Source organism: Dendrobates tinctorius, unplaced genomic scaffold, assembly GCF_039654945.1.
Source record: "Dendrobates tinctorius isolate UK_male_01 unplaced genomic scaffold, ASM3965494v1 ptg000296l, whole genome shotgun sequence".
Lineage (NCBI taxonomy): Eukaryota > Metazoa > Chordata > Amphibia > Anura > Dendrobatidae > Dendrobates > Dendrobates tinctorius.
This window is the reverse complement of record NW_027361963.1, coordinates 5,672,006-5,696,656: the sequence shown is the minus strand read 5'-3', so window position 1 is coordinate 5,696,656 and position 24,651 is coordinate 5,672,006. Positions and strand designations below refer to the sequence as shown.

Below are 24,651 nucleotides of genomic sequence, written 5' to 3'. Positions count from 1 at the left end.
ATCGGATCAGGACACGAGAGGTACCAGTGAATGCGGTTTGTTTTGCCTGTCGTGTGGAGAGCAAACATGGCCCCATTAGGTTGCTGTGGAGGGCCATTCTCTATATCTCAGGTCCCAGAGCCAACACTGACTCAGGAGTCGCACTGCCAGATGCGCGATTTCCTCAGGGTCACGCGGATATTTTTTATGAGTCTATAACTCGAAAGGTGTGCTCATAATCCATGATCCTAGGATGGAGTCGGAGCGGCTGGGAGAGACAATGGATGTGTATTTCTGTGTCCAGCTGACAGGTATATTCTAATTGAAGCCCCCAAACACCTTCCTGCCCCATGCTGGCGTGACTACTACTCAAGCTCTGAAGTTCTGTTTTGGCCTTATCTCATTATCATACTATTGGAGCACTAAATCCTGCTTTCTTCATCACACAAGGGTTAGTCACAAACATATCTGACAGGCATCTCCTGACATCTAGTGAACGAAGCTTCTCTTCCTTATGATTCCCAGGGTTGGCAGAGAAGGAAGGAAAAAACTATCTCATGCACTATGTGAAATTTAGAGGCTGTTTTAGGTAGGCAAGACAGAACTGGCTTCAAGAGAACCCTATCTTCGAGGAACCTATTTAGACCCCTTAAGTTAATGATGATCCGGAAAGAACTGTCCGTTTTCTTAATCAAAAAGAGGGGTAAGTAGAACCCCCTGCCTCTTTCCAACACAGGAACCTCCACCAAGACTGCCTTGCGTCACAGTTCCAAGACTTCTGACTCCCGGGCCTGTTGTTCCGCAGATGAGGAACGAGTGGGAGTTGTCATGAATTTGTCCTGCGGCATTGAACGGAACTCCAGCCTTAGTCCAGATTTTATTAGACCATGGATCCAGCTACTATTTGATATCTTTGACCAGGCTGTGTAGAAGGTAGACAATCTTCCCACTGAGCCAGCAGTCATTGGGGCGGTTTCCTGCAATCTTGGGAAGAGCCTCCAGACATGTAGCCTCTACCTTCTCTTTTCCTGTCGTCCCATCTGCTTCTGTCACTGGAGGGCTTCCACGGATTAATCTTCTCCTGTTGAAGGAACGTCCATATGAAAGGACCGATAGGCTAGGGAATTTCTTATTATTATCCCGTTTTTTCCAGTTCATCTAAAACCATTCCGAACAAGTGTTTGCCGTCACAAGGGATGGCACACAGCTACAACCAGGCCTGGATGTCCCCTGGCCAACACTTTTAGCCATAGCGCTCTTCGGGCTGAGTTTGGCAGTGCTGCTGCCTTTGCCGCCAAGGCATCTGACAGTAAGGCTGCGGCTCCCTGCATCATTGGAAGCGTAGCTAAAATGCTCTCTCTGGACACCTTATCTTTTACCTGTGTTTCTAACTGGACCAGCCAGACCATCAAAGACCTGGCCATACAGGTGGCTGCCACCGCCGGCCTAAGGGATCCCGCTGACATTTCCCAGGTGCCTTTAAGAAAGGTAACTGCTTTCTTGTCTAGTGGATCCTTCAGATTCCTTATATCCTCAAAGGATTAAGAGGACCTTCTAGATGCCTTAGCCACCGCTGCATTTAGATTTGGGGCTTTATCCCACGATGACGAGGCAGGCTCTTCAAACAGATACCTCCTCTTGAAGCCTGGAGCGAGGGAGCCTTTCCTCTATGGACTCTTCCACTCCCAATGAATAAAAGAGTGCATCTTTTCATTCAGGGGAAAGGACCTGCGTGTCTTCTGATCCAGACCTCCGAACATGACGTTCTGCATGGATTTCCTTGGTGTGGGCTCTACAATCCCCATAGTACTCCTAACCGCCTTTACCAGCTTATCTACCAGGTCAATAGGGAAGCAGGAACAGCTTGAACCAGCATCTGAAGAGGATGAAGCTGAAGCAGATGAAACTGAGACATCCTCCTCACCCGAGTCACTATAACTGTCCGGCTCCGGGGATCTAACCATCCTTATCTTCACCTTGTGGACACTATCCTGGGAAAGGAATCTCATAGATTCCCCAACTGGTGTTCTTTCCTCTACTGTCTGCTGAATGCACGACTGGCACAGCCTCTTCAGATAAGAGTCTGGCAATAAGGCCTTGCAAATCGCACACTCCTTATGCTTGGCCTCAGCAGTACACTTTTTCCCCAGATTATGCAGTGGACAACTCTCAGCCAAAGGATCTCCGGAGGCTGAAGACTCATCTAGACTGCTGGAACTCTTCTGACTGGATTTCCTTTCACCAACATGAGTACCTCCTGCGAGGTTACTCGGGTGTCGCCAGGACACTTGTAAGTGGGGCTTCTCAGTGAGCGGCTATTGTGCAGGTGAATGCTGCACCTGCACCTCTGGCGAGTCCATCATACCTTTCGGGGATTATGGGTCTGGAAGCACTTGGTCTTGCCCTGGCCTGCGCTTACACCTTAGGCCACGCCCTCAAACTGGTACCCCCAGACTTCCAGGTCAGCAGGCCCTCCACGTGGTCTGCCAGGTGCTTCCTCCCCTGGGGTCTGCAGGCCGAGTACCATGCCCCCGCAACCATGACCCCAAGCCATGCCCACCACCAGCAACTCCGTTGTCATGCCTGCCACGCAGGCTTGAATGCCACACATTCCGCAGGAACGCACCCACCCACAGCCCAAGGAATCGAAAGCCGCACACCGAAATGAGCCACAGGGGCATACTTACCTGCACCTGCCGTCCGTGACCGAGCCTTTAATCCTACCTGGATACCACTCTCCTGCTCCGCTCGCTACTGTGCAGTCCCCTTGGACCCATTATGGCGCTTCCAAGCATCCCACACTAGCCTAGGCAGGGGACCACCGCTGCCTGAACCAGTCAGCCGGGCTTGGGAATGACGTCTTCTTCTTACAGTTACAGTTGTTTTCAGAGAATATGAATGATAACACCAAAACTTTTTCTCCACTCATGGTTAGTGGTTGGGTGAAGCCATTTATTGTCATTCTACTGTGTTTTCTCTTTTTAAATCATAATGACAACCCAAAACATCCAAATGACCCTGATCAAAATTTTACATACCCTGGTGATTTTGGCCTGATAACCAGGGCTGTGGAGTCGGTAAGCCAAATCTGCGACTCCGACTCAGACTCCTCCTCCGACTCCCACATATATTGCTTATATTTAAGTGAAAAATTTATTGTAGTACAATGTGAACATCAGACATTTAATCATTTCTATGATCCAATAATCAAGATATTTAGATAGAACATAATATCTATTTATTGGAATACAACTTTAGAACACAAAAAACTGTAATAAATTGTAAATATGTAATACACTGTATACAGTACAGACCAAAGTTTGGCCACACCTTCTCATTCAAAGAGTTTTCTTTATTTTCATGACTATGAAAATTGTAGATTCACTCTGAAGGCATCAAGACTATGAATTAACACATGTGGAATTATATAATTAACAAAAAAGTGTGAAACAACTGAAAATATGTCTTATATTCTAGGTTCTTCAAAGTAGCCACCTTTTGCTTTGATTACTGCTTTGCACACTCTTGGCATTCTCTTGATGAGCTTCAAGAGGTAGTCACCGGAAATGGTCTTCCAAAAGTCTTGAAGGAGTTCCCAGAGATGCTTAGCACTTGTTGGCCCTTTTGCCTTCACTCTGCGGTCCAGCTCACCCCAAACCATCTCGATTGGGTTCAGGTCTGGTGACTGTGGAGGCCAGGTCATCTGGCGTAGCACCCCATCACTCTCCTTCTTGGTCAAATATCCCTTACACAGCCTGGAGGTGTGTTTGGGGTCATTGTCCTGTTGAAAAATAAATGATGGTCCAACTAAACGCAAACCGGATGGAATAGCATGCCGCTGCAAGATGCTGTGGTAGCCATGCTGGTTCAGTATGCCTTCAATTTTGAATAAATCCCCAACAGTGTCACCAGCAAAGCACCCCCACACCATCACACCTCCTCCTCCATGCTTCACGGTGGGAACCAGGCATGTAGAGTCCATCCGTTCACCTTTTCTGCGTCGCACAAAGACACTGTGGTTGGAACCAAAGATCTCAAATTTGGACTCATCAGACCAAAGCACAGATTTCCACTGGTCTATTGTCCATTCCTTGTGTTCTTTAGCCCAAACAAGTCTCTTCTGCTTGTGGCCTGTCCTTAGCAGTGGTCTCCTAGCAGCTATTTTACCATGAAGGCCTGCTGCACAAAGTCTCCTCTTAACAGTTGTTGTAGAGATGTGCCTGCTGCTAGAACTCTGTGTGGCATTGACCTGGTCTCTAATCTGAGCTGCTGTTAACCTGCGATTTCTGAGGCTGGTGACTCGGATGAACTTATCCTCCGCAGCAGAGGTGACTCTTGGTCTTCCTTTCCTGGGGCGGTCCTCATGTGAGCCAGTTTCTTTGTAGCGCTTGATGGTTTTTGCCAATGCACTTGGGGACACTTTCAAAGTTTTCCCAATTTTTCGGACTGACTGACCTTCATTTCTTAAAGTAATGGTGGCCACTCGTTTTTCTTTACTCAGCTGCTTTTTTCTTGCCATAATACAAATTCTAACAGTCTATTCAGTAGGACTATCAGCTGTGTATCCACCAGACTTCTGCACAACACAACTGATGGTCCCAACCCCATTTATAAGGCAAGAAATCCCACTTATTAAACCTGACAGGGCACACCTGTGAAGTGAAAACCATTTCCGGTGACTACCTCTTGAAGCTCATCAAGAGAATGCCAAGAGTGTGCAAAGCAGAAATCAAAGCAAAAGGTGGCTACTGTGAAGAACCTAGAATATAAGACATATTTTCAGTTGTTACACACTTTTTTGTTAATTGTATAATTCCACGTGTTAATTCATAGTTTTAATGCCTTCAGAGTGAATCTACAATAGTCATTGTAGATTGTCATGAAAATAAAGAAAACGCTTTGATTGGGAAGGTGTGTCCAAACTTTTGCTCTGTACTGTGTGTGTGTGTGTATATATATACACTCACTGGCCACTTTATTAGGTACACCATGCTAGTAAGGGGTTGGACCCCCTTTTGCCTTCAGAACTGCCTCAATTCTTCGTGGCAGAGATTCAACAAGGTGCTGGAAGCTCGAGATTTTGGACCATATTGACATGATGGCATCACACAGTTGGCGCAGATTTGTCGGCTGCACATCCCTGATGCGAATCTCCCGTTCCACCACATCCCAAAGATGCTCTATTGGATTGAGATCTGGTGACTGAGGAGGCCATTTGAGTACAGTGAACTCATTGTCATGTTCAAGAAACCAATCTGAGATGATTCGAGCTTTATGACATGGCGCATTATCCTGCTGAAAGTAGCCATCAGATGTTGGGTACATTGTGGTCATAAAGGGATGGACATGGTCAGCAACAATACTCAGGTAGGCTGTTGCGTTGCAACGATGCTCAATTGGTACCAAGGGGCCCAAAGAGTGCCAAGAAAAAATTCCCCACACCATGACACCACCACCACCAGCCTGAACCGTTGATACAAGGCAGGATGGATCCATGCTTTCATGTTGTTTACGCCAAATTCTGACCCTACCATCCGAATGTCGCAGCAGAAATCGAGACTCATCAGACCAGGCAACGTTTTTCCAATCTTCTACTGTCCAATTTCGATGAGCTTGTGCAAATTGTAGCCTCAGTTTCCTGTTCTTAGCTGAGAGGAGTGGTACCCAGTGTGGTCTTCTGCTGCTGTAGCCCATCTGCCTCAAAGTTCGACGCACTGTGCGTTCAGAGATGCTCTTCTGCCTACCTTGGTTGTAACAGGTGGCAATTTGAGTCACTGTTGCCTTTCTATCAGCTCGAACCAGTCTGCCCATTCTCCTCTGACCTCTGGCATCAACAAGGCATTTCCGGCCACAGAACTGCCGCTCACTGGATTTTTTTTCTTTTTCGGACCATTCTCTGTAAACCCTAGAGATGGTTGTGCGTGAAAATCCCAGTAGATCAGCAGTTTCTGAAATACTCAGACCAGCCCTTCTGGCACCAACAATCATGCCACGTTCAAAGGCACTCAAATCACCTTTCTTCTCCATACTGATGCTCTGGGTGGATTGATTTAAATCACGCCGATTTAAATCATGATTTAAATCACGATTTAAATCAAAAGATTTTTTTCTATTTAAATCGGATCGATTTAAATCATGATTTTAATCATGATTTAAATCACTGATTTAAATCAAAAGGTTTTTTTTTAATATAAATCACGATTAAAATGAGAAGTGAGAGCAGTGTGCATGTGCGCCCATAGTTACACGGACGAAACTAGGGGCAACGATCTAACGCCAGGGTGAGGGGGGGACCCCAAAGTAAGTAAAAATCTTTTTTGTTTTACTATATGGCAATAGGTAGGTGTTTAAAAGCAGCATGTCTTAATTGTATAAACTATTAATAGCCTCCACATTTTGTTCATACTGCCCCTTTAATTCCACACTTCTAGCTTGGTTTCAGTTTTGGTTTAGTTTCTTTTTCCCTGCATTCAGTTGACATGCCCAAACTTGTTGGATAGTCAGCAGTACTTGGCTCAGGCTGTAGTAACATCAGCAGTACTTGGCTCAGGCTGTAGTAACATCAGCAGTGCTTGGCTCAGGCTGTAGTAACAATCAAACTTCATAAGTGATCTGTGTGAGCCATGGCAGCAGGTCGTAAGAGAGACCCTATTTGGGTTCATTTTGTTGAGATGCCAGCAGCAGATCTTGGAAAGAAAGGTGCAAGAGCAAAGTGCAAATACTGTCAAAAGGATATCCAAGGACTTGTTTGCCGTTTGAAATCACATTATGAAAACTGCAACCAGAAGGGAAATGAAGATGTTGATAGCGATACAACTAATGTCAATGAACCCCCACAGCTTCTTATGCACCAGGAGCCTAGTACTAGTGGTAAGTCTGGCAATTAATTTACAACCTATTTTTTTAACAGACATTTTACTGGGATGGTTAAAGTCTATGAAAAGAAAAATTTCTAGCACTGGTAGTTCTGGAGTATAGAATTTAAATTTATGTTAAGGCAATATTTCACAGAAAATTAACGCTAAAGGACATGTGCACCTTTATTTTTTTAAGGTGCACATGTCCTCCCCCCGCAGCGCTCTTACCTCCGATCCCCGCAGCGCTGAGATCCGTGGCTTCGTTTTGACCGTCCGCCTCCCGTCCTCCGGTTGCAGCCTACTCGCAGTGATCCAGCGGCGTGACGTCAGCGGGCCGCACGCTCCATTGAAATGAATGGAGGCGCGCTCACGGACGGGCAGAACGAAGCCACGGATCCCCGCAGCGCTGACATCGGAGGTAAGAGAGCTGCGGGGGGAGGACATGTGCACACTGTGACTGGCTGCACCTTAAAAAATAAAGGTGCACATGTCCTTTAAGTAAAAATAAAGTGTGTATACGCTTATTTTTTTTTTATTGTAGGCTGCAATTCACTTTTGAAGTCTGCCAAATTGACCATTTTAAAAAAAAAACATTTTTAAAACTTTTGTGACATAATTTTTTTCAGTTGCCGAGGCTCTGATATTAGTTACCAGTATTACAGCAACCTCACCGGAAACCTTGAGTAGCATAACTTTTGAGACAGCCCTTATAGGACGAGGACCATTACATTGTTCAAAAAGTTTGTTTCAATATTTTCGTTATATTTCTTCAAATACGCAGTCGATTTATATTTTTAATTTCTGTGCTTTCAGGGTCAAATATGGCTTGTGCTGCACGTGACAATCAATATCTGGGTACAACTTCAACAAAGCAGCCCAAAAAAAAACTTTGCGTGCAAAGTGTAGAAAAATTCATCTTAAAGACTACGACGAGCCAGAAAGAACATTTTGATGAATTAATTGCTAAATTCATATTTGCAACCAATTCTTCTTTCCGACTAGTTGAGCACCCATTGTTTGTACAAATGATCGAAGGAATTAGACCAGGCTACAAACCACCAAGTAGATTTGATATCTCAGGAAAACATCTTCAGGCTGTATACGACATAGAAAGAGCGGCTTGTACAAAATATTTGAAAGACAAGGTTGTTAACATGAGCTTGGATGGTTGGAGCAACATCCACAACGACCCCATAATTTGCACTTGTGTCACAACAGAAGATGGTGAAACTTACCTTACAGACACAATCGACACATCTGGAAATTCACATACTGCTGAATATTTACTTGAAATTGCTAAGAACTCAATTCACCAATGCCAAGAACAGTTTGGATGTAAAGTAAGGAGCTTAGTTACTGATAACGCAAGCAATGTGGCAAAAATGCGAGCGGAACTGGCACAGGATGACACAAATGTCATTACATACGGTTGTTCTGCCCATTTGTTGCATCTTTTGGCAAAAGACCTGCATATTTTGGGTGTCAAGGAACATGTTGTAGAAATTGTTAAATATTTCCGCAATAATCATTTTGCACATGCAACCTACAAGGAAATGGGAGGACTGAAGTTGGTTCTACCACAAGATGTTAGATGGAATACCTTGGCTGACTGCTTGGAACTGTTTATTAACAACTGGTCAAAATTACTGTCCATTTGCGAAACACATCGGGATAAAATTGATGCTAATATACGAAGCAAAGTATTAAATCTTGGTGTGAAGAGAAATGCCGAGGACCTTTTGGAAAGGTTAAAGCCAATATCGATTGCGTTGGATAAAATGCAGAAAGATACTGCAACCATAGCTGATGCCACAGAAGTTTGGAAAGATTTAGAAGGTTCTCTAGATCTCTTGAACCTCTCAAACAATGTAAAGGTTGCAATACAGCACCGCAAGGACCAAGCATTAAAAGAAGAACACTATTTAGCCAATATCTTGCATCCCATCTACAGAGGGAAAAAATTATCTGAGGCGGAAATCAACTCTGCAATGGAGTGGCTCGCCAATACTAACCATGACATTGTGGCAACTGTGCTGAAATTGAAGTGTGAATCTGCACCATTTCAAAAATACATGTTTGCAGATAACGTCGTTAATGAACTAAAACCACTGGACTGGTGGAAGTCGCAATCACTTGTTCTTCCAGCAAAGATAATAAATCTAGCTACTCAGCTACTGACTGCATCGGCTTCATCCGCAGGAGTAGAGAGATTGTTTTCTTCATTTGGTTTTGTGCACACAACAGTCCGAAACCGCTTAGGAACTGCTAAAGCAGGACAACTGGTTTTCCTATTAAAAGTCCTAAATAAACAGTAGGCTTAAAGGACTGATGTATTCACTGAAGATGTTTGCTTACTTCAAACGTTAGAGATAGGCTATTGTTAAAAAGTACTTACTCTCTGTAGTTCAATTCTGAGTGTTTAATAGTGCAAATAAAAATTATTAGGTTTCATAATCAACTGTTTTAATATTTTTATTAGTGTAAAACAATTAGATTTGCAAAAAGACAAAGACAAAGTTTTGCTTGTGTACAACTTGATTAAAAAATCTGATTTAAATCAAATGATTTAAATCAAAAAAATCTGATTTAAATCAAAAAAATCTGATTTTTTAAAAAAAAATCAAGATTTTTATCCACCCTGCTGATGCTCGGTTTGAACTGCAGGAGATTGTCTTGACCATGTCTACATGCCTAAATGCACTGAGTTGCCGCCATGCGATTGGCTGATTAGAAATTAAGTCTTAACACACAGTTGGACAGGTGTACCTAATAAAGTGGCCAGTGAGTGTATATATATATATATATAACAGTACAGACCAAAAGTTTGGACACACATACACACACTATGACTTATCTTGGCTAAGACAAAGCCTAGATCCTCAGGCTACATTCACACTATGGGCGTAGCCAGGATCAAACCTAGGGGGGGGCAGAATCTCATACTGTTCCGCAGAATTTCATACTGCACACCTCAGCTGCTGCAGAACCTCATACTGCACACCCCTACACTTGAAAATAAAGCCTGCACCTTAAGAAGATGTGGTGGTGAATGCAGTCTATTTATTCCAACTATCAGTTGATGTTACTGAAGACGAGCAATGCCTGTCCTGGGCGTCCTTTTGGTCAGCTATGACGTGTACCTGACTGGTGCTAAAAAAAAAAAAAAAAGGAGTGTTAGTCTGTGTGCTATCCGGCTTTCATTCTTTTTGGTACAGATATGATATGGATAGACAGATATGGATAAATGGATATATAGAGCAGATTTCTAATTTGCTTTTGCTATTGAAAACATTATCTATGAGCTCAAAAACTTTTCAGGTGATGCAGTTTTTTAAAAAGCTGATCGGCTTTTGCAACTGAAAAACGTATCCTCAAAAAACACAGGAAAAACGCTGTGTGTGAATGTAGCCTTAGATCAGGAATAGAACAGTCATTTATAGGACATTTCATAACTTTCCCAAATTCCTATGAAAAAATATTCAGCACATTCTGCATTGAACTACTGTACCCAATTTATTATATATTTTAGGAGTCGGAGTCGGTCCATTTTATACCGACTCCAACTCCGACTCCACAGCCGTGCTGATAACATGCACAGAAGTTGACACAGATGGGTTTTATTGGCTACTAAAGGTAACATCCTCACCTGTGACCTGTTTGCTTGTAATTATTGTGTGTGCATAAAAGCTAATGAGTTGCTGGGATCCAGACAGACTCTTGCATCTTTCATCCAGCCACTGAAGTTTCTGGATTGAGAGTCATGGGGAGCAAAAGAATTGTCAACGGATCTACGGGAAAAGGTAGTTGAAATGTATAAAACAGGAAAGGGATACAAAAAGATATCCAAGGAATTGATGATGCCTGTCAGCAGCGTTCAAACTGTGATTAACAAATGGAAAATCAGGGTCTCTGGAAGTACAAAACCACGGTCACGTAGACCAACAAAAAATTTTTCCACAACTGCCAGGAAAATTGTTCAGGATGCAAAGAAAAACCCACAAATAACATCAGCTGAAATACTGGACTCTCTGAAAACTAGGGGGGTGGCTGTTTCAAGATGCACAATAAGGAGACACTTGGAAGAAAAATGGGCTGCGTGGTCAAGTCACCAGAAGAAAGCCATTACCGCCCACATGCCACAAAGTATCTCGCAAAACAGCGTCTCAAAACTTCTGGAACAAGGTAATTTGGAGTCATGAGACCAAAATTGAAGTTTTTGGCTACAACCATAAATGTTACATTTGGAGAGAGTTCAACAAATGTGTTTGGAGGGAGCGCCTAAAACTATGCATATTGTGGATGGTCCTAATTTCTTGGGGTAGAGCATTCAAGAGGATTGGCGCAGTGCGGGAGAAGTCTTGGAGTCAGGAGTGAGAGGTACAGATTAGTGCAGAGGTTAGTCCAAAGTCGTTTGCAGAGCGCAGCGGTCGGATAGGCCGATAGACAGAAAAGAGGGAGGAGATGTAAGGGGGTGCTGCACTGTGGAGAGCTTTGTGGGTGAGAACAAGTACTTTGAATTGGATTCTATAATGAATGGGCAGCCAGTGTAACGACTGGCCAGAGCCCTGGCACTTCCACGGTTTCCTGTGCGGTGGACTCCGGGAAAATGGCCACCAGGGGAGGTGCATGCGTTACAATGTTACTTTTCAACATCAAGTAATAGTATTGTAACGTGTTACCATCAGCTTTGTAACGTAAGTTACTACATTGTGTTGTAACATAAGTTACCAAGTAATAACACTGTATTTTGCATTTAATTTGTATTCTTGAAAAATCAAGCTGTGTTGAAATCTATTGAGAATAGTTTAATGTACAATATACAGTCACTCATTTTTGTCTCTGTCTTCAAAGAACAGTCTGTAGTCATTATTAACTCAGTTTCTGGCTTGTGATTGTAGCGTAAGAAGCTACCATGGAATGACCCTCAACACCCACTATGTGCAAGTCACTATTACAGACTTACACAGTATGTTAAATAGTATATCAGTTTGCAAGTCTGTCTTCTTGACGCACCAGAAATAAACACTTCAATCCACAAGCCAATATACGGATAAAAAGTCAATTCGTCTTGGTTTGCAAAAACATAGTCGTCTGGGTAATTTAGATATAATCTGATTTCTTCACAAGACTCAACTTCAATATCGTTATTAGAAGCGTCAGATCAAGTTTGCAAAAAAATTCAAAAAGTGAGAAGTAGATTGGAAACGGGAGTTTTGGAGCGATTAGACAATAGACTAGGCTCTGATGGGTGCAAATGGGTCTGGAAGAAACAAGGGAAAAAGGGGCTAAGGGTACGAGAAATTGAAGGAATTGACAAGTTTGGTGGAGGAAGCCTGATGATATGACTTCATACACTCGAGTCCTATGGGTATGAAAAGGAAAACATAGTGTTCCAACAGGACAACGACCAGAAGCATATGGCGGGATTGGTGAAGAAATGAGTCAATGACAATGAAGTACGAGCGCTGGATTGTCCCCACGGTCACCAGGCCGCAAACCAATCCAACACTTGTGAGTTGACAAAAAGCTGTATATACAGAGCCAAGTGAGTCAACCAGTCTGCACCAACTATGGGAACTCGGTGGAGACATGCTTGAATCTGATAAAGAGAAACCCAGGAGGATTCAGGCAGCGGTGAAAGCCACAGTACGATTTACAAAATACTGACAGAATTACAAAATTGTAAGCCCACTACCCACACCCATTTCCCTTGTCAAGGGATTGGCCACACTTTGGATATCAATGAAACATACTAATCATTGTAGACAATATGCTACATCCTGATCAAAAAAGTGTGATAGAAATACTCATTAAATAAAAAATTCAAATCTTTATTCCAACATATATATATTTAAAATAAAGTGCCTCATACCATAGAAAGATCAAAATTTGATGAGTATAGCACACTCCAAGCCGCACTATTAAATAAGTGTGTATCCTGCATTGAAAACACAGGAATCTCATTAAGGCAGTTCCCAATGCTGCCATGTGCTTCACACAGTCAAAGTCTCATTATAGACCTAAGCTTATAAGGCGGCTGCAAGTGCTGTCATTGTGTTGCACAGAACACTATACTTATGACGGCTACCAATCAGATATGCATGTAACGCTGTAGATGGCTCATAAATACATATTACCTGTTCCCAGCTCTTGTTACATAGATGCCAAATGGCCCGCTAAAAGATCCTAAACCCCGACGCGCGTTTCGCTGTCAATGCTTCCTCCAGGGGTTTAGGATCTTTTAGCGGACCATTTGGCCTATGTATACGCTAAATTTTGATTTTTCTATGGTATGAGGCACTTTATTTTATATATATATATGTTGGAATAAAGATTTGAATTTTTTATTTAATGAGTATTTCTTTCACACTTTTTTGATCAGGATGTAGCATACTGTCTACAATGATTAGAATAACAAAATGTAGATTTTTAGGAACAAAACATTAACAATGCAGTGACATGACGAGAATCTGCATAACTAATCATATGCTAAATAGCTGCAAGTCACATTTATGTATGAGATAGAAAAGATGATCTATAAAATGATGGCGGTCTCACGTTCTGCAGTAGTGGATGGGGAGAGCTGGAGCCTGAAAGTCAAAAGTTCAGAACATTGTTTCCTTTTTGCTTGTCAGTGTAAGTTCATGGGATGTGTAGATCATTTAAACTTTTTGTTTAAAGAAGGTTTAAAAGTTTATCTGCAATTTCTCATTTTTCCAACAAAATTAATGCAGACCGATCAGCAAAACTGAACAGAGAGCACTGCGGCCACAAGAAGTGCAAGTGGAGAAAAGAAAAAGAGCGGCAAAAACGGAGCATGAATTCTCAGGACACAATACAATGGGGGTTGGGGGGTCATGGGGCGCGCACACATAGAGGGAGCTAAACAAACAAGTGCGCCAAAAATGCAATTGGCGAATGGAGGATATGGAGTTGTGGGATTGGGGGAACTGGTAGGGTGTTGTGGACCTGGATCAGGGATCACAGATCAGTCACACAGCGCAGCGGTCAGAAGAGATCGCAGGAGGGTCGCAGCACCCATTATTTCTCTCTCGCAAGAACAAATGGGCTACACAACCTCTCTGCACACCAGATCGGAGGGAAACATAGCGTGCAGAGCGGCGATCATTATTTTCTTTTGGCGCTGTTTAATCAGCAATTATTGACTACCAAATCGGAGCCATAAGGATTAATAATCAGAGGTGACGCTGCGATCTCCCCATCTCTTTTCCCTGCTCTGATTTTGCAGTCTCAGACATTACCAATCATAGATTGCTATATTAGATTTTCTTTTTTGCAAGTTTACTGCCAACACGCTGTGACTGGCTGCTCAGAGTTGACCGACCAATCACAGTAATCATTGATGGGGGAGATTGGGCAGGAGGCGGTACAGATCCCCGTATCTATGTACAGGGATTCTCTGGGGTCAGAGATAGCAGCCATCTTTACTCTGTTACAGCACGATTTACCGTGGTGACCGGAACTTGCCGCACCGCACATGTACGGCGCATGTTGTAGCGGGAGTAAGGGAGACTTACCCTCATAATTACCCCCACACCATGTGCGGCCCCATGTCCCTGCAGGACCAACACCTGCGTCACCATCTCACTTCTATCGTTCTGATCAGATCCCAGGAATAGGAAGAACGGACCCCCTGACAATTTGAGGTCGTTGATATCTGGTGTTCATGCATGGAAGATGCCAGGTGCGCGTCTGTGGCGCGAGATAAGATTGCTGCTATATAACCATTTCACTGCTGCAGACACCATGACAGTACCATGTAAGCAGTTAGGTGTCCCATTCTCCTGCTAATCAGACACTAGACCTGTAGTAGACCCCTGTCCCTGATGACAAGGTTATTCTATGAACTCTGGTATTTATAGGATCAAAAGTTCAAGTCCCCAATAGTTTTGCAAGAGGACGAAGACTCAAGAATGAAGAAGACGAGACGACAGCGGAGAAACCGCGACTCACAGATCAGAAGAAAACAATCAGGGAAATGAAAGCTGTTGTCAGATGGAGAAAATGTAGAGAAAACCAGAGCAAGTCTGGAGAAAACTCATCTATTATAGGAGGACGCCGGAGAGACGTCATCACATCCACCGGAGCCAACAAGGAGCCGCGCTGCTCACCTCGTGGTGTAAGAGGCCGGCGCTCCTCCATCATCACGGCCTGGTACCGATCCTGGTGTCCTTCTAGATACTCCCACTCCTCCATGGAGAGATAGACAGCGACGTCCTGACACCTTATAGGAACCTGACAACGACACCGTCATCACCCAGAATCCTCCAGTGCTGTATAATGTCCCAGCAGTCACCTCTCCGCTCATCACCCAGAATCCTCCAGTGCCCTCCTGTATAATGTCCCAGCAGTCACCTCTCCGCTCATCACCCAGAATCCTCCAGAGCTGTATAAGGTCCCAGCAGTCACCTCTCCGCTCATCACCCAGAATCCTCCAGTGCCGTCCTGTATAATATCCCAGCAGTCACCTCTCCGCTCATCACCCAGAATCCTCCAGTGCCGTCCTGTATAATGTCCCAGCAGTCACCTCTCCGCTCATCACCCAGAATCCTCCAGTGCCCTCCTTTATAATGTTCCAGCAGTCACCTCTCCGCTCATCACCCAGAATCCTCCAGTGCCGTCCTGTATAATGTCCCAGCAGTCACCTCTCCGCTCATCACCCAGAATCCTCCAGTCCTGTATAATGTCCCAGCAGTCACCTCTCCGCTCAGCAGCTCGATCATCTTGTTGCTGAGCTCCAGGATCTTCTTGTTCCTCTCATGTATCGGGGAGTGCGGGGGAGGCTCTGTGATGGGGCCCGGGCTCCGCCCTCCTGACTCCTGGAGATGGATGATGGGAGTCACACAGTCCCCCGGTGTCTTCCTCACTATTGTGTAATCCTGTGTATGGAGAGAGACACTTAGGGAGAAGAATTCCTTCCCGACTCCAGATCTGACAATCAGTAGAAATCCTGGGATCAATAACCGTCTCCAGTAATCTGGGGCCATAACCGGGAATATTATTACACTCCGGACATCCCGGCCCCTCTACAGCTCTTATAGGGAATCCCCATGACAACTCCTCCGGGCAGAGAGCTCCACAGAATCCCTGCTCTTACAGTAAAGAATCCTTCTCTCCTATTCTGGATTTCCTCCTCCCGGTGTCGGACTCGTCACATCACACAATAAAGCTGATAGAAATGTAGAGGAGTTACCTCTCCGCTCAGCAGGGAGATGATCTCCAGGGCACAGTGGAATAATCTCCTGGTGGTCTCATTCCTGTCCTCGTCCATCCTCGGGGGGTCATTCAGGAGGAGGAGGGATGAGCACGGGATCAGCTGGAGGGATCTCGTCCTGCCGGCGTCTTCATGATGAAGGAGAAGATGGAAATCACAGGGGACGAGAGAACGACAATCACTAAATTCTGCCCAAACATCAACATTTACCAGGAAGAATCTGGAGGAAAAGCCACAAAACTCCACCGCGGCCTCCTCCACCGATCTGACCGCTCATCATCAGCCTCGTAGGAGGAGGACGGTCACCGTGGTAACTACACCGCCAGCGGGGGACGGTCACCGTGGTAACTACACCTCCAGCGGGGGACGGTCACCGTGGTAACTGCACCGCCAGCGGAGGACGGTCACCGTGGTAACTGCACCGCCAACGGAGGACGGTCACCGTGGTAACTACGCCGCCAGCGGAGGACGGTCACCGTGGTAACTACGCCGCCAGCGGAGGACGGTCACCGTGGTAACTACACCGCCAGCGGAGGACGGTCACCGTGGTAACTACACCGCCAGCGGAGGACGGTCACCGTGGTAACTACACCGCCAGCGGAGGACGGTCACCGTGGTAACTACACCGCCAGCGGAGGACGGTCACCGTGGTAACTACACCGCCAGCGGGGGACGGTCACCGTGGTAACTACACCGCCAGCGGGGGACGGTCACCGTGGTAACTCCACCGCCAGCGGGGGACGGTCACCGTGGTAACTACACCGCCAGCGGGGGACGGTCACCGTGATAACTCCACCGCCAGCGGGGGACGGTCACCGTGGTAACTCCACCGCCAGCGGGGGACGGTCACCGTGGTAACTACACCGCCAGCGGGGGACGGTCACCGTGGTAACTACACCGCCAGCGGGGGACGGTCACCGTGGTAACTACACCGCCAGCGGGGGACGGTCACCGTGGTAACTACACCGCCAGCGGGGGACGGTCACCGTGGTAACTACACCGCCAGCGGGGGACGGCCACCGTGGTAACTACACCGCCAGCGGGGGACGGCCACCGTGGTAACTACACCGCCAGCGGGGGACGGCCACCGTGGTAACTACACCGCCAGCGGGGGACGGTCACCGTGGTAACTACACCTCCGGCGGGGGGACGGTCACCGTGGTAACTACACCGCCAGCGGGGGACGGCCACCGTGGTAACTACACCGCCAGCGGGGGACGGCCACCGTGGTAACTACACCGCCAGCGGGGGACGGTCACCGTGGTAACTACACCTCCGGCGGGGGGACGGTCACCGTGGTAACTACGCCGCCAGCGGAGGACGGTCACCGTGGTAACTACACCGCCAGCGGAGGACGGTCACCGTGGTAACTACACCGCCAGCGGAGGACGGTCACCGTGGTAACTACACCGCCAGCGGAGGACGGTCACCGTGGTAACTACACCGCCAGCGGAGGACGGTCACCGTGGTAACTACACCGCCAGCGGAGGACGGTCACCGTGGTAACTACACCGCCAGCGGGGGACGGCCACCGTGGTAACTACACCGCCAGCGGGGGACGGTCACCGTGGTAACTACACCTCCGGCGGGGGGACGGTCACCGTGGTAACTACACCGCCAGCGGGGGACGGTCACCGTGGTAACTACATCGCCAGCGGGGGACGGTCACCGTGGTAACTACACCTCCGGCGGGGGGACGGTCACCGTGGTAACTACACCTCCGGCGGGGGGACGGTCACCGTGGTAACTACACCTCCAGCGGGGGCCGTGAGGTGAGGAGGAGACGCTGCACATCCCCCATACAATGCTGCCCGTCCCCAACACTGAGGAGCCGCAGTCACATGGAGCAGGAGCCTCCACAGGAACAGCTCTGATCTCCCCCCACACTCTCCTCTCACAGAGTCACCACAAACCCTCCTGTCATCTCACCGGAATGGCGGGAACCGGAAATCTGCTGCTGGCTGACCCCAGAGAACACGAGCTGCGCACACCCAGGACGGAGCGGCTGCACTGAGCGCGGGAGGACCTGTGGTGACGTCAGCGTCATGTGACCAGGGGGCGGGGCTCAGGAGAGAAGAGTTGAAGGACCTGTGGTGACGTCACTGTCATGTGATCAGGGGCGGAGCTCAGGAGAGAAGAGGTGAAGGACCTGTGGTGACGTCACCGTCATGTGATCAAGGGGCGTGGCTCAGGAGTGCTGTGGTGACGTCACCATCATGTGACCAGGGGGCGTGGCTCAGGAGAGAAGAGTTGAAGGACCTGTGGTGACGTCACTGTCATGTGATCAGGGGCGGAGCTCAGGAGAGAAGAGGTGAAGGACCTGTGGTGACGTCACCGTCATGTGATCAAGGGGCGGGGCTCAGGAGAGCTGTGGTGACGTCACCGTCATGTGACCAGGGGGCGGGGCTCAGGGGGAAAGAGGTGAAGGACCTGTGGTGACGTCACCGTCATGTGACCAGGGGGCGGGGCTCAGGAGAGAAGTTATGGAGGAACTGTGATGACGTCACCTGTGCTCCTCCCCCTCCTCGCAGTGCAGCAGACTCTTCCTCCTTGTTCTGTCTCCTGTGAGATTCCGGCGGCTCCGGTGTAGACGGCTCGGCGGTGACGGGAGGAGAATGGAGGAGATTCCGGCGGCTCCGGTGTAGACGGCTCGGCGGTGACGGGAGGAGAATGGAGGAGATTCCGGCGGCTCCGGTGTAGACGGCACGGCGGTGACGGGAGGAGAATGGAGGAGATTCCGGCGGCTCCGATGTAGACGGCTCGGCGGTGACGGGAGGAGAATGGAGGAGATTCCGGCGGCTCCGGTGTAGACGGCTCGGCGGTGACGGGAGGAGAATGGAGGAGATTCCGGCGGCTCCGGTGTAGACGGCTCGGCGGTGACTGGAGGAGAATGGAGGAGATTCCGGCGGCTCCGGTGTAGACGGCTCGGCGGTGACGGGAGGAGAATGAAGGAGATTCCGGCGGCTCCGGTGTAGACGGCTCGGCGGTGACGGGAGGAGAATGGAGGAGATTCCGGCGGCTCCGGTGTAGACGGCTCGGCGGTGACGGGAGGAGAATGGAGGAGATTCCGGCGGCTCCGGTGTAGGCGGCTCGGCGGTGACGGGAGGAGAATGGAGGAGATTCCGGCGGCTCCGATGTAGACGGCTCGGCGGTGACGGGAGGAGAATGGAGGAGATTCCGGCGGCTCCGGTGTAGACGGCTCGGCGGTGACGGGAGGAGAATGAAGGAGATTCCGGCGGCTCCGATGTAGACGGCTCGGCGGTGACGGGAGGAGAATGAAGGAGATTCCGGCGGCTCCGGTGTAGACGGCTCGGCGGTGACGGGAGGAGATTCCGGCGGCTCCGATGTAGACGGCTCGGCGGTGACAGGAGGAGAATGGAGGAGATTCCGGCGGCTCCGGTGTAGACGGCTCGGCGGTGAAGGGAGGAGAATGGAGGAGATTCCGGCGGCTCCGGTGTAGACGGCTCGGCGGTGACGGGAGGAGAATGAAGGAGATTCCGGCGGCTCCGGTGTAGACGGCTCGGCGGTGACGGGAGGAGAATGAAGGAGATTCCGGCGGCTCCGGTGTAGACGGCTCGGCGGTGACGGGAGGAGAATGGAGGAGATTCCGGCGGCTCCGGTGTAGACGGCTCGGCGGTGACGGGAGGAGAATGGAGGAGATTCCGGCGGCTCCGGTGTAGGCGGCTCGGCGGTGACGGGAGGAGAATGGAGGAGATTCCGGCGGCTCCGGTGTAGACGGCTCGGCGGTGACGGGAGGAGAATGGAGGAGATTCCGGCGGCTCCGGTGTAGACGGCTCGGCGGTGACGGGAGGAGAATGGAGGAGATTCCGGCGGCTCCGGTGTAGACGGCTCGGCGGTGACGGGAGGAGAATGGAGGAGATTCCGGCGGCTTCGGTGTAGACGGCTCGGCGGTGACGGGAGGAGAATGGAGGAGATTCCGGCGGCTCCGGTGTAGACGGCTCGGCGGTGACTGGAGGAGAATGGAGGAGATTCCGGCGGCTCCGGTGTAGACGGCTCGGCGGTGACGGGAGGAGAATGGAGGAGATTCCGGCGGCTCCGGTGTAGACGGCTCGGCGGTGACGGGAGAATGGAGGAGATTCCGGCGGCTCCAGTGTAGACGGCTCGGCGGTGACGGGAGGAGAACGGAGGAGATTCCGGCGGCTCCGGTGTAGACGGCTCGGCGGTGACGGGAGGAGAACGGAGGAGATTCCGGCGGCTCCGGTGTAGACGGCTCGGCGGTGACGGGAGGAGAATGGAGGAGATTCCGGCGGCTCCGGTGTAGGCGGCTCAGCGGTGACGGGAACAGTATTCATGATGTCTGTGCACACAGTACTGTCTATAAGGACATCCTCAGTGCAGAAACCCCATTTTAGTTATATTGTGAGTAAATCACACTGGTGAACTCAGTTTAGTAATTATGTAATTTGAAGGCAAATGGTGTCTCGGCCTTTTATTGAGGGGTAGTGCAGAATAGAAGATGTATCAATTGGGATTTTTTCGTAACTAGTTTTCTGAAAGCCTCAAACAAGTGTGTGATGACATTAGGGATGATACAGCATCATGAAAACCAGGGAGCCCGGCAGCTAAATCAGGGATAAAGTTGTCGTGAAGAGTAAAGCAGGGTTAGGTTATAAAATAATAAACATCTTAGGCAGCACTCTGCAGTGCTATAGCATACAAATATACATCACTTGTGTACATCACTTCAATGACACTCTTAGAAGCACCCTTGACCAGGTAGCTCCCTCTCACCCTCAGAACCTCCAAACACAGAGTAAAACAGCCCTGGCTCACATTGCAAACCCGATTTCTCCAGCGATGCTCTAGGAGTTGTGAACGCTTATGGAGGAAAACCCGCACACCAGAAGACTTCATACACTTCAAATTTATGTTAAGGACATATAACGCTGCCCTTCACCTCGCCAAACAGACCTACTTCACCACCCTGATCTCCTCACTATCCAACAACCCCAAGAAACTTTTTGACACCTTTCACTCCCTCCTCAGGCCAAAAGCACAAGCCCCTATCACAGACATTTGCGCTGATGACCTTGCCTCCCACTATATAGAGAAAATAGACAATATCCGTCAGGAAATCCGCTCCCAATCACCAAGTTCAGTGACTCCCATCCCTCCCTGCATTTCCCCTGGCTCACTCTCCACATTCGATCCCATCACAGAAGAAGTCTCCAGGCTCCTCTCCTCTTCTCGTCCGACTACATGCACAACCGACCCCATTCCCTCATATCTCCTCCAGTCTCTCCAGTCGTCACAACTCACCTAACTACAATCTTTAATCTCTCCCTCTCCTCTGGCATTTTCCCCTCCTCCTTCAAACACTCCATCACTACTCCATTACTAAAGAAACCCACCCTCGACCCATCCTGCACAAACAACTACAGACCAGTCTCCAATCTCCCCTTCATCTCTAAACTCTTGGAGCGCCTGATATACTCCCGCCTTACCCGTTACCTCTCCACTCACTCCCTCCTAGACCCTTCACAGTCCGGTTTCCACCCCCTACATTCGACAGAAACTGCACTCATCAAAGTGACCAATGACCTTCTGACAGCAAAACGTAATGGTGACCACTCTCTGCTCATTCTTCTTGACCTTTCTGCAGCTTTCGACACTGTTGACCATCCTCTCCTACTCTCTAGGCTCCAGTCACTAGGCATTAAGGACACTGCTCTTTCCTGGTTCTCCTATCTTTCCGACCGCTCCTTCAGTGTTCTGTTTTCTGGCTCCACTTCATCTCCTCTTCCTCTCACTGTTGGGGTACCTCAGGGGTCAGTCCTTGGCCCCCTTCTCTTCTCTCTCTACATGGCCCCAATTGGACAGACCATCAGCAGATTTGGCTTTCAGTACCATCTTTATGCTGATGACACACAACTGTACACATCATCCCCTGACCTTACCTCCGCTGTACTACAAAACGCCACTGACTGCAGTCTCCAACATCATGTCTGCTCTCTTTCTGAAACTCAACCTCTCCAAAACTGAACTTCTTCTGCTCCGACCATCTACTAACCTCCCTAAATCCGACATTTCCCTCTGTGGGTGGCACCATAATAACACCCCGACAGCAGGCGCGCTGTGTGGGTGTTATGTTTGACTCCGATCTCTCCTTCACCTCCCATATACAATCTCTTGCCCGCTCGTGCCGCTTACATCTAAAGAACATCTCTAGAATCCGCCCTTTTCTCACCATGGAAACAACAAAAACTCTCACTGTCGCCCTGATCCACTCCCGCCTGGACTACTGTAATGCTCTATTAATTGGCCTCCCTCTCACTCGACTCTCCCCTCTCCAGTCTATCCTTAGTGCAGCAGCCAGGGTTGTCCATCTGGCTAATCGTTACTCAGATGCGTCCGCTCTTCGCCAGTCGTTACACTGGCTGCCCATTCATTACAGGGTACAATTCAAAGTACTTGTTCTCACCCACAAAGCTCTCCACAGTGCGGCACCCCCTTACATCTCCTCCCTCATTTCTGTCTATCGGCCTAACCGACCGCTGCGCTCTGCAAATGACTTTCGACTATCCTCTGCCCTAATCCGTACCTCCCACTCCCGACTCCAAGACTTCTCCCGTGCTGCTCCTATCCTCTGGAATGCTCTACCCCAAGATATTAGGACCATCCACAATTTGCATAGTTTTAGGCGCTCGCTCAAAACACATTTGTTCAGAGCGGCCTATCACATTCAGTAATCAAAGTTATGTTATGTTTGTGTGTGTGTAGCCCATTCACTATCTCCATCTAACCCCCACCCGCTGAAGATGGCTGGACCATCATTGTAAAAACATCATTGTAAATACAAACCTGTGCTTTGTATCTCCCCCACCTCATTGTAGATTGTAAGCTCCACGAGCAGGGTCGTCTTATTTCGCTTTAATTATTGTATTGTTAACGTTGTTACTTATGACTGTTGTGTTTGAAACTGTTCAACTGTAAAGCGCTGCAGAATATGTTGGCGCTATATAAAGATTATTATTATTATTATTAAATATGAAAATTGACCTGCATTACTGCACTAGAAATATTGAGATTGTGTAGCCCACAAATTGGCCATTTCCTGTGTAACTGGCAGCCACGCTAAGGTGATTCTCGTTTGCCAGGACCTATTGCCATTCCTCTCTTAGACAGTCTCCAGTTCTTCTGGGAACCTAATGTGAATCCTCTTCTAGACTAAAGTCTAAAACTCACTGGAGGGATAGGATACTGTTGCAATTGAAAATGCCTGACTCTAATGGGCGGAGTGCTCAGTCAGCAGGCTAATACAAATATCAAAAAACTGACCGTCACATCCAAACATGGCTACCAGGTACACATGAATTGGCCAATTTGTGCGCTAAGCATTCTCAATATTTCATATTTCTAGTGCAGTAATGCAATTCACTTTTCATATTTGAACGCTATAGCGCTACAGAGTGCTGCCTTTTATGTTTATGGTATATGTGTTGGTGACTCTAGGTAAGCACCTGGTCACACCTGATTTTTATGTTTCGATGTGAAGGACAGTGTTTTGATATAGGTTATAAAATGACAGCCCAAGATCTGAAGATCTCACGGAGCATTGTGCAATCCATCAGCCAACTAAGCAAGGAGTATAGCACAACTGCAAACCTACCAAGACATGGCCGCCCACCTAACCTGACGTCCCATGCAAGGAGAGAACTATTTAGAGAAACAACCAGGAGGCCCATGGCCACTGTAGGAGCTGCAGAGATCCACAGCTCAGGGGGGAGAATCTGTCCACAGGACAAAGATTAGGTCACTTTCACACAGTCAGTATTTGGTCAGTAGTTTCCATCAGTGTTTGTTATCCAAAACCAGGAGTGGGTGAAAAATGGGCACAGCGAGGATTTGGGATAACAGTCTCTGGTCAGAGGAGACCAAAGTATAATTTTATGGGCTAAATCTAGAATGCAATGTGTGGTGGAAAACTAACACTGCACATCCTCCTAAAACTACCATCCGCTATATATAGGGGGAACATGGGGTGCAAGCTGTATTTAGGGGTAAATGGCATGTAGGCTAAATATGGGTAGTACATGGCGTAAAGGCTGGTGGATACACTGGGTGCAGGCTGTGTGTGCAGTGTGCATGGGGTGCAGGCTGTGTGTGGTGAGCGCCACAAAGGAGGGGAAGGTAAGTTCTCAGTGGCGCTGAAGATTCAGTGTTGGAGGCAGTATATAAGGAGGGACATTGTGGAGGAATAATATGGAGGCAGTAGTGTGAAGATGGGTACGGTATGTAGAGAGGGTATTGTGGGGACCAGCACTGCAGACGGAGACAGTGTGGAGGCTATAGGTCATAATGTGTGTGTATAGTGTGTAGGAGGGACAGCGTGGAGGCCAATGATGGCGAACCTTATAGAGGCCGAGTGCCCAAACTGCAATACAAAATCCACTTATTTAGCGCAAAGTGCCAACACTGCAATTTATCCTGAATACTGAGGTTTTAGATGAGAAAAACAACTCGTACATTAGTGTGCTATAGAGTCTATAGCAAAGAGCTTGTAAGCGCTGCACTCCATGCCTAAGATACTGGCCATCAATTATAGTGGAGGTTTGGTCT

The 24,651-nt window shown here is 48.1% G+C and overlaps 2 protein-coding genes across 2 annotated transcripts in view; both read right to left on the bottom strand.

Moving 5' to 3' along the window:
• The window catches only part of LOC141073059 (uncharacterized), a 123,467-nt gene extending 105,319 nt beyond the window's left edge, over positions 1–18,148 (bottom strand). Inside the window, 4 exon segments of the mRNA XM_073560376.1 lie at positions 14,969–15,092; positions 15,557–15,736; positions 16,051–16,199; positions 18,001–18,148. Coding sequence (XP_073416477.1) covers positions 14,969–15,092; positions 15,557–15,736; positions 16,051–16,199; positions 18,001–18,118 — 571 coding nt within the window. The 5' untranslated portion in view covers positions 18,119–18,148.
• Positions 18,149–18,183: 35 nt separating this feature from the next.
• Positions 18,184–23,666, bottom strand: LOC141073085 (uncharacterized). The gene is made up of 2 exons (XM_073560414.1): positions 22,205–23,666; positions 18,184–20,989 (listed from the first exon to the last, which is right to left on the bottom strand). Exon 2 carries the CDS (start codon positions 20,382–20,384, stop codon positions 18,519–18,521), a length of 1,866 nt encoding a protein of 621 aa, XP_073416515.1. The 5' UTR covers positions 20,385–20,989; positions 22,205–23,666; the 3' UTR covers positions 18,184–18,518.
• Positions 23,667–24,651: the final 985 nt, after the last annotated feature.

Bases quoted from the DNA above. Each gene is read 5' to 3' on its own strand.
- LOC141073085 (XM_073560414.1), bottom strand. From the start codon at position 20,384: ATGAATACTGTTCCCGTCACCGCTGAGCCGCCTACACCGGAGCCGCCG.